Source organism: Colletotrichum paranaense (genome assembly GCF_030867605.1).
Source record: "Colletotrichum paranaense strain IMI 384185 chromosome Unknown Scaffold_9.1, whole genome shotgun sequence".
In the NCBI taxonomy this organism is placed as follows: domain Eukaryota; kingdom Fungi; phylum Ascomycota; class Sordariomycetes; order Glomerellales; family Glomerellaceae; genus Colletotrichum; species Colletotrichum paranaense.
Genome location: NW_026848967.1, coordinates 2,346,158 through 2,360,388, shown reverse-complemented (window position 1 = coordinate 2,360,388; position 14,231 = coordinate 2,346,158). Strand labels below are relative to the sequence as shown.

Genomic DNA, 14,231 nt, shown 5'->3' with positions numbered 1-14,231 from the left:
ACTCTCAAACTCACACAAACGGCTTTCATCTCATCCCGAGTTTACCTCAGCGTTGCTTTATAAGCTATAAAACCAAGCTTATCGCCCAACTTCCTCTCTCACTCCTGAGATTCTCCCCCTGAGGCGTCCCTCATAAAACAACCCACCACACCAATGATCATGCTCCTCCCGCCACCGAATAAGACCCTCAAGGGTCACAAGCTTCTAGTCCTCTCGCAATTCCCGCTGCCGCAGGAATGGCTTGACAGGGTGCGCGCCGAGTTCCCCGACCTGAAGGTGGTGCATCACGAGCTAGGCTGGGCCGACAGGAAACCGAAAGACAGCTTCAACCATGATGAGTGGAAGGACGTGACGATCCTGCTGACGGGCAGCGCCCTGCCCGCCATCGAGGACGCGCCCAAGCTGCACTACGTCCAGCTTCAGAGCGCTGGCGCCAATCACATCCTCACAGACCCGTTGTTCAAGGATACGGATGTGAGCTTTTGCACGGCGAATGGTGTCCATGGGTAAGATTTGTCGTTCAGATTTCTGGATGAGAGCTTCTTACTGACATGAGAACTCTAGACCTCAGATTTCTGAATGGATCATAACAACATTCCTCTCGTTCCAGCATCAACGTAAGACATACCCCATCGCAATCGTAAATATTCCCGGAATCACTCATCTAACTTCAACGCTCAGTCCCTAAATATATCGACAACTACCGCTCCGGCCACTGGCAACGCGGCAACGATTTCGTAGAAGACGCAGTCGGCCGCACAATGTAAGCCCCTCGCTCATACCCAAACGCCCCAGGACCCATTTCTCACAAATCCTCAGAGGCATCCTCGGCTACGGCAGCATCGGCAGACAAACCGCCCGCGTCGCCACCGCCCTCGGCTTCAAAGTCCACGCCTACACCCTCCACCCGCGCCCGACCCCCGAATCCAAGCGCGACGACTCCTACACGCCCCCCGGGCTCGGCGACCCGGAGGGCAAGTTCCCCTCCAAATGGTTCTCGGGCGCCTCCAAGGCTGACCTGCACGCCTTTTTGGGTTCCGGGCTCGATTTGCTGGTCGTCGCGACGCCGTTGACGGATAAGACGAGTCACCTGCTCTCGGCCGAGGAGTTTGACATCTTGGCGGAGAAGAAGACGTTCATTTCGAACATCGCGCGTGGTCCGATTATTAACACGGATGATTTGATTACGGCGCTGGAGGAGGGGACGATTCGAGGGGCGGCGCTGGATGTTACGGATCCGGAGCCGTTGCCTGATGGCCACCCGCTTTGGAAGGCGAAGAATCTGTTGATCACGCCGCATATTAGCGGATTGTCTACGAGTTATGGGGACAGGGTTTTGGGGATTTTGGAGTTGAATTTGAAGAGGTTGAGTGAGGGGAAGAAGTTGGCTAATCTTGTGAACAAGAGGGAGGGATATTAGGTCGCCTGTGAGAGGACGGGTTGCGGTAGAGGACTGTAATCTGCGATGAATTGACGAAAGCTAGAAGAATATCACAACTTGACTCTGATTTCAGATCATGAGGCAGTATGTATGTTTAATGTGCAAGCATCGGTATGGCCTCGTATCATCACCACTATCGCTCAAAGATTGTTTCTCGCTCAGATTTCACGCCACATATTGTAGCAAAGACGTATAGCCTGCGTCACACATTTCGAAATGTTAATGTTTTGCAACTATCGATGGCCTTTGGTTACGAAGAGATCATTCTCCTGGGGAATGCCACGAAGATGTCACTGGCGTTGCCACTGTCGTCAACGAATACCAGCTTCCCATGGAGTACAATCTGCTGGTGGTTTCACTTCTACTTCCCCTATACTTTGAGCTCTTCATTACCGCACAATTAGACTGCCGCAACTACAGGCGTAGGCACCTTCTGTTCAGGCGTCTGGTAGCTCGTTGGTGGCTGCTCGTCACCAGAAATCGCAGTACTATCACTGTCCTGAGCCTTACGTATCCTCTTCTCCCTAGCACAAAGTTAGCTCTTGGCCTTCAACTGCTCATGATCAAGCGCGCTTACCCATGAGAACCTAACAAAAGCCTCACAACCTGCGTCATGATGACCAACAGCACAACCATGACAGCAGAGTACATATAGCCCTTGGAAAACCTTGGGGCTTCGACAGTTGGGTACACAAACAGCGGAATCCACGCGTTTGTAGATGTGGCGATGGCCGTCATGAGGATCAATGTCAAAGCCCGCTCCTCAATATTGTGTTTGAGGATGATGTTGGCCCATCCGTACAGCACCGAGGAGACCGCAACCGCAGAGTATGTGGTGCTAAATGCATACCACTTTGCGGCTTCCGGCACGTTCCAGATCGCCAGTATGACCAGTCCCGAGAAGTTGACCGCTGACGCCAGAGTGATTGCAGCAGGGCGCCCGATCCACAAGTCTGCGCTAAAGTTGATGAACAGCACGAAGAAGATTCCCAGCCCGGGGCTGAGCGCGGCCAGGTTATTCATCTGAGCTGTGCTGTATCTGCCGAGACTCTTGATCCACAGCAGGAAGGCCGCGCTGTTTGCACTGGTGTTGAAGAAGAGTATATCCCAGATGATCAAGACGTAGAATCGCCAGTTCGTAAAGACTCGTTTCAGAAGGTTCAAGGAGAAGGGTGTGCTCTTAACTGATGCGCCCGCTTGTTCCAGACGCGAGCGTGCCAGCTCGAGTTCGGATTCCTTGATGAGGAGCTTGTTTGGCTTTGCTGGCGTGCCGGACCAGACAAAGTATCCGATTACCGCGAGAGGTAGTGTGATGATTGCGTTGATGATGAAGAGCCAGCGCCAGCCGGCTAGGCCGTGGGTCCCGTCGAGGTATGTCACTGCTGCGGCTTGCAGTAAGGATGCTGTCAAGGTGCCAAGGGTAAGACCGATGTAGAAAATGCCGCCTCTGCGGCCGATCTCGTCGCTTCGATACCATGAACCGAGGACGAAGTGAACTCCTGGGAAGTACGAGGCCTGCTCTGTATGTTAGCTTCAATCCAAGACGGCCGAGGTAAAAGAGAGAATTCACTTCGAAGATGGCCACCATGAATCGATATGCCATAATTTCCGCGTAGCTCTGAGCACGGTACTGCAGCAGGGTAAACAGGCCCCAACCCAGATCTAGGGTCGGAACAAGCACATGCATCGGAACTCTTGGAAACAGGTAGATAAACGGCAAAAGACCGACTACGTTGCCCACGACGAAGATGGTCTGGAATTGGACGAGCTCATTGCCGTGGAAGCCGAGCTCATCGGCCATGCCAGAAACGTAGGCATTGTCTATGTTGTTGTTAGCTGCAATGGAAAACCTTCAAATTTTGTCTCGAAGGATCGCTTACTGATGTTGATCTGGTCGATGTACTTAACCCAGTAGATGATGCTGCGGATGTATGGTCAGTCTTGTCGAAGAGACCATGCAGAAACATCGAGACATACAAAGCATATGGTACGATGAGAAAGTCGAGTTTGAGGACCAGTTTCCTCTCCTCTGGGCTATCGGTAGGTGCAAACCAGTGGTACCAACGGCGAACCGACGGAGTTGACATGGCGTATGAGTCTGAAGTCGGATTTGGACTTGCAACAGTACCGGAAGGAACTATCGATACCAAGGCATCATCGTCTTTACCGAAGAGTATTTATCATTGCCACGTTCGACGAAACCTCAGATAGATGATGCTCTGGTAAAGTCGTCAACGCCGCATCGGAGCACATCACCAGCGGCCGTGGGTCGGGGTTCTCCCGATGAGGATCCAGACTCGCGCACCCATGGCAAAATGGCTCGGCAATAAAGAGGATGTAGTTATTTTCCCGATAGCTTATCTGGTCTTTATATCTGCAAGTTGTGGTTGGACGACGACCTTTCCTTTGAATATCGTTTAGACGTCTTACCGGGGTTGTTGGGGATGATGCCATCCTGTGTAACATTGCGCGAGCGGGTACGCGGCAGTTGGTATTTTCTTTCCGTGCAGAAACGTAACTCTTGGTTAGAAGAGGTTCTACAGTAAGTTTAAGACCCCGGATTCTGCATCCAAGGTCCTGAGCATCTGCCCACAGTCTCCATACCAAGCTCATTATGGGCTACGAGTTTGCTTTCTGAGCCAAAGATAGTATTTTCAAACACCTCTTTAAAGTTTGGGCAGGGTTCACTACTTTGCTGTGGCGCAAAGGGAAATAGCCAAGATTATAGGAGCTCAATTGGGAACTATTGATAGGGCATCTTGGTAAGGATCTCTTAAGTCTATTCTGTACTGTAAATTGCCCGATCTTGCCTGGTCTGGGCGCTTTCTCTTACAAAGAGTCCACAGAGGCTGAAGACTAAACCGGCAACTATAGGAATGAAGCAGTCGTGATCTCAGCAACGAAGAGCCGTATGACGTATAGGGGTCCACAATTGCACAAATACAAGAGGTGAAGCGTTAAAACATACAACTGAAGTCTATTCAAGTGTGGTACATTAATTCACGCATCTCGGGTAACAGGTACAATTTAGCTCATCTCATTCGAGCAGTGATTTGAGACTAAAAGGCTTGGCTACAAAACATACGGCTAATCTAAGCTACCTTAATCAAGCTCCTTACTCGCTACCCATAGCACCGGCAGCAATGCAGGCGTTCGAGAAGCCATCGCCGTCCATCTGCTTGGAGGGGGAGTTGCAGACACGGTGACCATCGCTGTCGCCGAGCGTGCAGTCGGAGCAGAAGCCGGGGCAGACCTTGTTGGTCACAGCATCGTTCTAGTTCGCTGTCAGTTTCTGTGTCTCGAGCACCAGGTATTGGTCTGGAGTCAAGAGCTTACGGGGAATGCGAAGATGAACTGGCCACTTCCAGAGGCAGTAATGCAATGAAGCTGGGTGTGATGCTTGGCGGTGACACTAATTGATGGTCTGTTAGCCACAAACTTCTGGAAATTTGTATTTCATGCGCCTTGTCGTAAAACAATAGAAGAAGAGAAGGAAGTACGAATGGGCAGAAGAGAATAGGGATAGCGTACCCAGTCGCGGTAGCGAGGATGAAAGTCATCATGGCGGTCACGGGAGAGAACTGCATTTTGAGAGCGAAGTAGGTAGGGCTGATTGCAAGAGAGTTCGTTGAAGTGAGTGAGTGATTCTTGAAGCGACTGTTGACTGTTTGGTTGAGTTATGAGTTGTGAAGATGATTATTGTAAAGAGGAAGATGTAGATACTTAAATAGCTATTGCTTGGCATGTCAGTAATTCATAGTCGAAGGGTTTAACATACTTGAAGCAATCGCCGGGTCCAACTAGATCAGATCTCCAGTGGTTCCCGGTACTGCCGCAAGGCTGAGATGTGGGATGATAATGTTCACGACTCAAGAGAGTGGTGAACTGGAGACAAGGCGTGGCCTGAGCCACGGCAGGGAGCGAATGCGAAAGCGAAAGTGGGAACAAGAGGTAGTGAAACCCACGATTCGACGAATAATTCTGCCATTGCTTTAAGTCGCCCACAATTGAAGCTTTCATCCCGGGAAATCGGAACATGGAAAGCTTTGGTAATCGAGGCAATTTGACTGTTCGTCTCATAGTCAATAACGGATATTGTCAGCCGCCGCGGATCAATCTCACCTTACCCAGCCCACTAAGTCAGGCAGTTGTCAAATTACATCCGCTAGTTATACGAGCTGCAGCTCTAGAGACTCATGATCCATGCATGGATAGTGGTTTCAGTATTCACATCAAATCAGGAAAGTATTCGCCTGCAAAGACGTTACCTGATACAAAACGCTGACTTTTTCTACGTGGCTCCAGGCCAAAAAAATATAGTTCAGAGGAAAAATATACATGCATGGATCCGATGAATCCGAAATGATATTACAAAAGGGTGGGTATCGCAACACAATGCCGTTACCCGTGATCATGTGCACACCTGTTCCCTCTCTTGCTTTTGGCCGTGTCTAGTTGACTTCATTCCATCGACTTAGACGCACTGGGAATACCAGTCGTTGACAAGCTGACACTTGCCAGATGCGCAGGTAGTGGCACCGGAGTAGCCCTGGCCACCGCACTGGCCGTACAGGGCAACGGATCCAGAAGTCGCAGCCTCGGAAGCCTTGGGCGCAGCAGAAGTGGATGCTACGGGAGCGGCCGAGGGAGTAGTCTCGACGGTATCAACGGTCTCGGCAGCAGCCTCAGTTGTAGCATCGGAGGAAGACGAAGCGCTGAGCTTGCCCATGCCGGCGTTGCTGGGGACGGTGGTCTTGATCGCACTACCAGCTGCGGCGCTGGCAATGGTGAGACCATCAAAGTCGCTGAAGAAAGAGGTATCGGTGTACTTGAACGCGTCGGTGGTGTCCTCGAAGACGTTGAGTTCGCACGCTCTGCCCAGCGCAGTCTTGCACTCCGCGGCGCTGGTCGCATCAGGAGCGGTGAATAGCTTGCCCTGGTAGTCGGAGACGAGCTGGTTGACGTTGATGAAGGCGTTGCCCTCGAAAATACCGCGAGCGGTAGCCTCGCCACCCTCAATGGCGTGTCCCTTGGTGTCCTCCCAGACGTTGTTGACAGCGTGAAGCAGGGTGGAACCGCTCAGGGCGGGACCACGACCGGCGGTCATGTACACGTAGTTGTTCTTCATGGTAATCTGGTCGTCTTTACCAACCATTTCGAAAGTCCAGTAGTGGTATCCATCGCAGCCAGTGGAGTAGGTCGAGTTTCCGTTGATGAAGTTGTTGGATAGGGTGATGCGCTTGCTAGCAGTGAAGCCGAACACGTAGTGCTGGCGCCCGGGACGGGTAGTCTTGATTCAAGTCAGCTTTGAATTAAGGTACAAATACTTAGATTATAGCAGAATGTGACTTACCGTGACGTGGTCGACCCAGACAAGGTCAGCGCCGGCGAAAGAAAGAGCGTCACCACCCCAGACGTACTTGTGGTTCAGATCGGTAATCTCAATGTTCTGGATGATGACGTTGCTACCCTGCATCCTCAAGCCCTTACCTTTGATGACGCCCTTGTTACCGACACCGATGATGGTCTTGTTGGACCCGACGTCGATAGGCGTACGGGCGGCCTTGTACCAAGTGTCCGTCTCCTTGGTGGAACTGCCGCAGTCATCCTGGATGATTCTCTGGCAAGCGGCGCCGGTGCCCCAGCTGGCGCATGCTGTGCCGGTCTCCGTGCCTTCGGACTCGGTAAAGTCATACTCTTGGGAAAGAGCAATGACACGGGGCTCGTCGTCGGTGAGGTACTTTGTCAGCTCGTCAATGTCCTTGGGCGTGACGGCGGCAAGACTTCCACCGCCGGTAACTCCGGCCGCGAAGCCCTCCGCCTTTCCGCTTACGGTCTGAGCGGAAGTCAAATTGGCAACGGCCGCCAAGACCGCCAAGATGGTTGCAGCCGACTTCATTGTGTCCGGAAAAGACGCGGAACCCGCGGAGATTCTGGGAAGTGGGAAAAATATATAAAGACTGAGAAGAGAAGGAGAGTGGATAATAGTGAGTTCCTGAACTCAACGAATGGACAGACTCGATTGAGACAACTCGAGACCAAAGAAATTAAAGAGAGACTTGAGGAAAACTCAATAGCAAGAGAAAATATGTTGAGAAACACCGAGCCTCATCGAATTCATGGGAGGCGGCAGCCTCTGATAAAGCATCGATGCCAGCCATTCCTCGTACGTGAACACGGTAAAGCCCTTTAGCTCACAAAGATGAGGAGTCTTTCTACCTGGAACAGACCACGCCTGTCACTTTAATTAAACTGACAGATCGAAAAGCTGTAAGGCGCTCCTCAGAAGCCCTTTGATTGGTTAGTTACAGTCTTGCTGCGGCGCGTGCGCCCTACGCGCCCCCCTGAATGGGACACAAAGTCTGCTCGATTGAGAGTAGTGACGTCTCCTCCACGGCCCCATATGCCAAATGCAAGTAAATATCTGCGGGACTTCCTAATTATGTTCTATTTGGGCAAGTTGTTTGTGATGCTAGCTCATGAACCTGCGCGGCCTTTCTCCGTCGCGGGAAACCTCCTCGACCCAACGCAGCTCACACTCGCAGCCGTTGGGTCCAGCAAAGTGTGTTCCACATTGCGACTATCTCAGCAAATGCGAGAAAGAAATCGGCCGGTTGATGCCGCATCAAGCCAAAGGAATGTATCGCTGAGAGAAAATACTGAGGGTAACGGCGTGAAGGGGCCGGAGACAAGGGCCACTAAACTGGAGTTTTGGCAAGGGTCACTTTCGTACTCGTATTTTCTCGTGATAGAGGAGCTTCTGTCTTGCTAGTGGCCAGCAGTGGCTTCTCCGTCGACGACTAAGAGGCCGATGTGAACGCTGGCTTTTTGAGCATCCGTCTTGTTTGGGTTTTTTGTAACCATATTTGGGAAGAACCTAGATTCCCGATGCTTTTCAGCCATCGCACTACTTTCAGTCATTCGGAGAGTGTACCCCGCTTGCCCCAGACTCGGTGGAACTCCTACAAACACCACTTAGCGATCTCAAACAACGTTTGAGTTAGTACCAATGGTACAGAATTTCCGAGTATATCCCGTGCTGGCAGGTCGAGATCCAATATCAAGTGGGCCCCGTCAATCAGGGGCAAGGAGTAGCGTAAGTAAACGGGGAGACGGGATATGTCCGAAAATCTTGCAAATTGTTCCTGCACTGTGATTAGTGAGGTCAGAAGCTTTGTGTGCGCTTGACTCTGGGTATAACTGCCAGATCAGGTTTAGAAACCTCCTCACAATTTCCGCATATTAAATGCTTTGCATATCAGTCAGAGTAACAAAACAAGCATGCAGCACGGTTTGATGACGTCGAGCACGAATAAGAAGTTGCCATCGTTTTTCTTTTTTTAACCAAATGATGCTGATGGATGGTCTTGGCATGGGCGTTGAGGCGTGTTTGCGACCGTGCTTATCTATGAATCAACGTGCCTCCTTCGTCGGCGTTGGACCTGTCAATAGGTTTATAGTTGTAGGCGTCTTGGTCTTTTCAGTTATGTCTCACGTCAAAGCTCTGCATGAAGACTTGACTGGCGTTTTCAGCGACCAAAAGTCAGTGAGTAGATCGATACATCATTGGCTCGTACCGAGTTGTACGCGATATAAGGTAATCTCCACAGAGCTGTAAAGCTCTTGATTGTACGAACATACGTCATGCGAGTATATAAGGCATAATTGTGACATTATCGCATGGATAGAACGCTGTCAAATCTACTAGCAGAGTCAGTTGTCACAGTCTACCTAGATGTTGTTCCTGAACCTGAAGATCGATTCACTCATCCAAGGTTGTCGTCGCTTCGATAGGGATGGACACCATAACATGCGACGGGAGACGTTCAGCTCCGGCCCGGCCTCGGGACGATGCGGATCCAACATCCACGTGTTGCTGTGTGTGCGGGACGGGCACTCCCGGGACTGGGCATGACCGCCATGTGGGATACCGGCGAGCAGTCGCTAGCGCGGCCCGCATGCGATGTTCCCAAACGCCCTCCGTGCTGCATCATCGCCTCTTTCTTTGTTAGTGACTCGCTGAGTTTTGGCTCGAGGGCCAGCTTAAAATTGATTCCGCGTACAATTTCTCTGCTGAACACCAAATAAATCCAGACTCGAGAATCATAGAAACTCCTCCCCGTACGTCGGACCCTATCTTTTAGATAGGTTTCCATATTGAGAAGTCAGCAAGAACAAACTCTCTCCCAGCACACATTTCTAGCCGCTAGAAGCTATTTTATCATCACCGTATTATCGCGATCACAGTCACTTCGTTATGGGGCGGTCACAAATAGCATCTCTAAGACATAATATATTGATGGTACGGACTATGAGATGCCAGTTTCACGTTTGACAAAGGTAACACAAGGGGCGGTTTGCGGGCCTTGGGAAACGGCGGTCCTGACATGCCGGTTTAGACCCTTGCCTTATCGGGCATTCTTCAATCAGCTATCCCATTCTGAATAGTGAATCAACCCCAAATTGCTTGTTCTCTCTTGGAGTCCTCAGTCTCTGGACAAGGTATCATATGGATGGTCGTAAGCTACACGAAAATTTCAAGTACACGATAGTGGCCACAACTTGTGTCCGTCATAAATATTTCATCCGTCTATCCATGTGTCATGTGCGATAACTAGAAAACTCGATCCGTTGCAGGGGAGGAAGTGACGGGGCGGGCTAGTGGCCACCTCTGGTCAACCCCGACTAGGGGAGGATCAAGTATTTGAACGGAGATTTCGTGATGGAGTTAAAGAAGCGATGATTACGGAGGACATCTTAGATCACGGGAACAACCTCGCCCGTGCTAGTCCTTCTGTTCTAAGTAGTCTTCAACGAAATCATTCCCATACAGGTAGCTCTAAATCGCAAGAGTGTTAGTCTTCAGCTTGACGCCTATCACTGACATCACTGGCTAGTCTCAAATGCCCCCAAAATGTCTCAATAAGAGGCGTAGACCCATTGACATGAGATCCATGACATTGCATACGTTGACGTCTATTCGAAAGGCAACGCCCGTTTTGAACCCACATGGCAAGAATACTTCGTGATTGTATCTGGTACCTTCATGGCGTGGAAAATATGTTGATAGATTAACAAGTATGAGACACGTGGGTGGTCTCTGCCCAATTCCAAAACATTCCCGTGAGTGTCCCCAGAAGCTTTTCCGAGACTTTTTCGTTCAAGTATCAGCGGTTGGGTCCACCATTACTTGCACGCCGGGTCGTCTTTGCAAGTGAGCTGTTAACCAGTTAGAGTTTTCTCATTACTTCATCTAAGCCGAGAGCGTGAACCTACGTAGCAGCAAAGCGCATAGTCTCGACCCTCCAGAGCGGGAGGAGGGGCCGCCGCGACCTGGGTAACGGCGACAAGGAGAAGGCTGACGACGGTGAGAAATTGCATGTTGAATCAGAGGATGAGTCGATGGGCGTGACTAGAGTAATTGAGTTTGTTGAAATGTTATGATGCGAGAAAAAATGAGACTGGGTAGCGTGAGGCTAAGGTGCCTTTTATGCTTTCTGCTAGACCTCCCACTGTCTAGAGAATAAGGGAGTTGTAAGGATCGGGATCCAAGCCAAAAATCCCTCATCGACTTGACATCATTTGATCTGCCCAAGGCCTGGCAAATCGTTGTCAAAATCTGTTCCGATAATCTTATCAGATCCATTCCCGTCGTGGCATTGGCCGATGAAAGGGCCGTTGGCCCTGGCTGTATCCATCCTTGGTACCACGATTAGAGAAACTATGGGGATAATGTGTGCCAGAGTCATTGAGCATCCGGTGGGATGAACTGGAACTAAGCTGGTGGCTGGAAGATGCTCCCACTTGCCGCCCGTGGCTGGTTGAGATTTGACTTGGGTGTAAATGTCTAGCTTAGAGGTTGACCCCACGTCCAATCTCCCTTCTAGACGCCAGACAAGTCCAGCCCAAAGGTAGCCCCGAAGATGAGTGAATTCTTCTCGTTCAGCTTGTTTCCAATACGGTAAACGTGTGGGAACTGAAGCTATCGCGATAGTTCCACGTGTACTCCGGACGCACGAAAATATCAGCACGGGCAGCATTCGCCTATGGTAGATGTTTTGGGATGTTCTCAACTCAGACGACATCAAGTTGTTCATCCCGGAAAACGTAACTTCAGGAAGTACTATTTCACACCGCTCAAATGAGTCTGAGACATCAGGCCTGAACGCCACGTTGAGAGGGAATCAGCTAAGACCATGGCTTACTAGCTGAGATTCTGGGATTCTGGGAACGACAATTGATGCAAGTGGAAACATTACAGATGATCGTAGTAGCTTTCGCTTCCTCATTTTTCTTTTCTCGCTTTTCTTCACGCGCTCTTGAGGTCCTAAGCTGAGATGGCTGTAGTACAACTTCCGCAAGGCCTTACAAAGTCGGTCGAAAGAAAGTTTCACTCATCGCCACCTCCGGTCTCAATCACATCCTCATACCCGATGTCAACTCTGCATGACATAAACTCATAATTAATTCATTTGGATCATCAGCCCAACCAGCAAGAACTAGTCATCTAGCTCAACGGGACGACTCGGGACTTTGCCAGTGTCGCGTTCAATGACCTGAAAGAACCGTCTGCGCTCATATCTAATAACACGGGCAAGGATCTAATCAAACAGCACAATCTAAGATACCGTATCCGCACCTTCGTCGCGGACGCGGCAATGAATTCCAACGACGGCAGTAGCGCGTTGATCCGGCAGATGTGAGACTGTAACTGGTGACCGCAGCCAGATGTGTGACATAATGCCCGCAACGGCCGTGTATAGCCAGTCTGCAGCCCAGAACCACCCAGATATGGATGTGGCGAAGATCACAGTGGTGTCAAGCTTGGTGGACTGACAGTAGATCAAATCATTTACCTCAGCCTCTTCATAGCAAGCAAGGGAGATTTAAGTTTGACTAAGACGAGCTCACACCACCATACGTACTTTTAGGCTGAGAAGGAAGGCGAAGGTGGGAATACTATGAAACTCTCCCAATCGATTTCTCCTGTATTTCTCACCGCCCAGTATAGTATTGCTTTCGCGGATGCCCCGTGAGGGGCCTTCAACCGTTTGCTTGAGGCTGATGATCTGCGCCTACCTTGTTCAGGAGGAGGCGGATAAGGAGGGACCAGCGATGTCACGACCCAATATTGCTACACTGTAGTAGCGCAATATGAGTCTGATTATGTACTATAACGAAGGCCATAGTGATGTGTGCTCGCCTTGAAAATTGTGAGTCGGTGCGGCGTGGGGTCTACCTCATTATCGAACAAAGTTCAACAAAGTCACCGGTCCTTCGGCAAATCCTGTCGGGGAGCCTCGAAACTTGGTGCTTTCAACACCAGGTCGATTACTCAACGATGAAAAAAGGTGTTGCAACAGGTTGCCGAGATAATTAGTCAATGTTACACTGGCAAGAAACTTTCGACCGTGACTACTATCTGTGCGCCCCTGTTTCGTGTTGACTTGGTGGATCCAGAAATCCTATTATACTATTATTGTTCCTAAGGGCAACCTGACTTTATCACGATGTTGGCACATCGAGAGAAATGGTCGAATTCTCTTGGCAAAGGCGACGACACTTTTACAATACCGTGGTCGACGTCAAGTGGACTAAGATGGTCCCAGACTAAATCCATCAATATCGACGCATATCTCGTCAGAAGTCGTCTTGTCCCCTATGCCAGGATACTTCCTGCACTTGTACCACATAGAAAGACCCCACAGCTAGGTTGCCACAAGCCAGCTAAAGCATCCTCCTAAGGCTTCGGAAAGTTTCCTGGCTAGGTGAGAAAGGACTATGTGCACGAGCCGAGAATGGCGATACTAAACTTGGATCCATGCGGCCCGCTGTCGCCCATTCCCATGGGCCAGAAACGACTGTCAGCCCATCATGAAGAGTGGCAGTGCTGGACGGGGCCACTAAATGGCTTACTGTTCGTCCAGAGGCTGAAACCCTTAACAAGGTTGTTCCTCATCGCCCCCATGTTGGTGAAACAGGAGCAGCCAATCGGTTTTCGGCCATCGAACGACATGGGGCCTCGGAATGTAAGGATGGCCTTTTCTCTTTTGCCCTCCCTCCCACATGATTGTCGTGAAGATCTCGGAGGAAAAGCACACGCTATTTGGATGTTTACAGATCAGCGTTAACGCTCATTGCTGTGGGCAGCATTTCTGTATGTGGTTTCCCCCCCAGACCGGCTCCGCGAGTATGAGACCAAAAATACGCTCCACATGTGGTGCCGATAGACAGGCAAATGCGTCAAAAGAGTTGCATTCAGTCCCAAAGGTCCAATCAATGTCAGAATTTTTCAAGACGCTATGCTATAACTTATCACGGGACTACCGAAAGGTGTTTGTCCTGTCAACATAGCCAAGTCTTCGGCCTCCAAACGAGTCGAGTCGTTGAGTTCATCCGGATCGCTGCTTGCCAAGGCGACATGTTCAGGGGGTTACAAGGACGCCGAGCTCCTTTATGCGTTGAGAAACGCCTTGAACACGACACACAGCTTTGACAAGTCGCTTAACGATGTTCACTAAGTTGAAAGCCCGCCGCCGGCGGTGAAAAACAGTCCGCATAGTGCGGGCTGTTCATGGATGCACCACCGAGTTTGAAAATTTGTGATAGGGCTTAGCATCAGCCCAGTTATCATGGAGAAATGGAGTCTAGAGCTTCTATTCCATAGCAAGCAGGGAACCGGTTACAAGACCGCTTCGAGGCCTTCCTGGTCAGAATAGGGGGCATACACTGCGTGGGCTAGAGGAACTCTATTTTTGCACTGACGCTACTCCGCATCTCCGCTTGATTC

At 50.4% G+C, this 14,231-nt stretch overlaps 5 protein-coding genes across 5 annotated transcripts; 1 reads left to right on the top strand and 4 right to left on the bottom strand.

Annotated features, from left to right (window-relative positions):
• Positions 1-153: 153 nt before the first annotated feature.
• CPAR01_11569 (D-isomer specific 2-hydroxyacid dehydrogenase) lies at positions 154-1,420 on the top strand (the record flags this gene model as incomplete). The annotated part of the gene is made up of 4 exons (XM_060495828.1): positions 154-506; positions 565-617; positions 682-763; positions 820-1,420. 4 exons carry the CDS (start codon positions 154-156, stop codon positions 1,418-1,420), a joined length of 1,089 nt encoding a protein of 362 aa, XP_060346176.1.
• A 421-nt stretch (positions 1,421-1,841) lies between these two features.
• Positions 1,842-3,528, bottom strand: CPAR01_11568 (uncharacterized protein; the record flags this gene model as incomplete). The annotated part of the gene is made up of 5 exons (XM_060495827.1): positions 1,842-1,965; positions 2,019-2,956; positions 3,012-3,262; positions 3,322-3,362; positions 3,419-3,528. The coding sequence occupies 5 exons, from the start codon at positions 3,526-3,528 to the stop codon at positions 1,842-1,844; spliced, it is 1,464 nt and encodes a 487-aa protein (XP_060346175.1).
• A 1,028-nt stretch (positions 3,529-4,556) lies between these two features.
• CPAR01_11567 (uncharacterized protein) lies at positions 4,557-5,028 on the bottom strand (the record flags this gene model as incomplete). Its single annotated transcript, XM_060495826.1, has 3 exons — positions 4,557-4,715; positions 4,778-4,853; positions 4,973-5,028. 3 exons carry the CDS (start codon positions 5,026-5,028, stop codon positions 4,557-4,559), a joined length of 291 nt encoding a protein of 96 aa, XP_060346174.1.
• Positions 5,029-5,915: 887 nt separating this feature from the next.
• On the bottom strand, positions 5,916-7,340 carry CPAR01_11566 (pectin lyase; the record flags this gene model as incomplete). Its single annotated transcript, XM_060495825.1, has 2 exons — positions 5,916-6,731; positions 6,795-7,340. 2 exons carry the CDS (start codon positions 7,338-7,340, stop codon positions 5,916-5,918), a joined length of 1,362 nt encoding a protein of 453 aa, XP_060346173.1.
• Positions 7,341-10,627: 3,287 nt separating this feature from the next.
• On the bottom strand, positions 10,628-10,822 carry CPAR01_11565 (uncharacterized protein; the record flags this gene model as incomplete). The annotated part of the gene is made up of 2 exons (XM_060495824.1): positions 10,628-10,660; positions 10,718-10,822. The coding sequence occupies 2 exons, from the start codon at positions 10,820-10,822 to the stop codon at positions 10,628-10,630; spliced, it is 138 nt and encodes a 45-aa protein (XP_060346172.1).
• Positions 10,823-14,231: the final 3,409 nt, after the last annotated feature.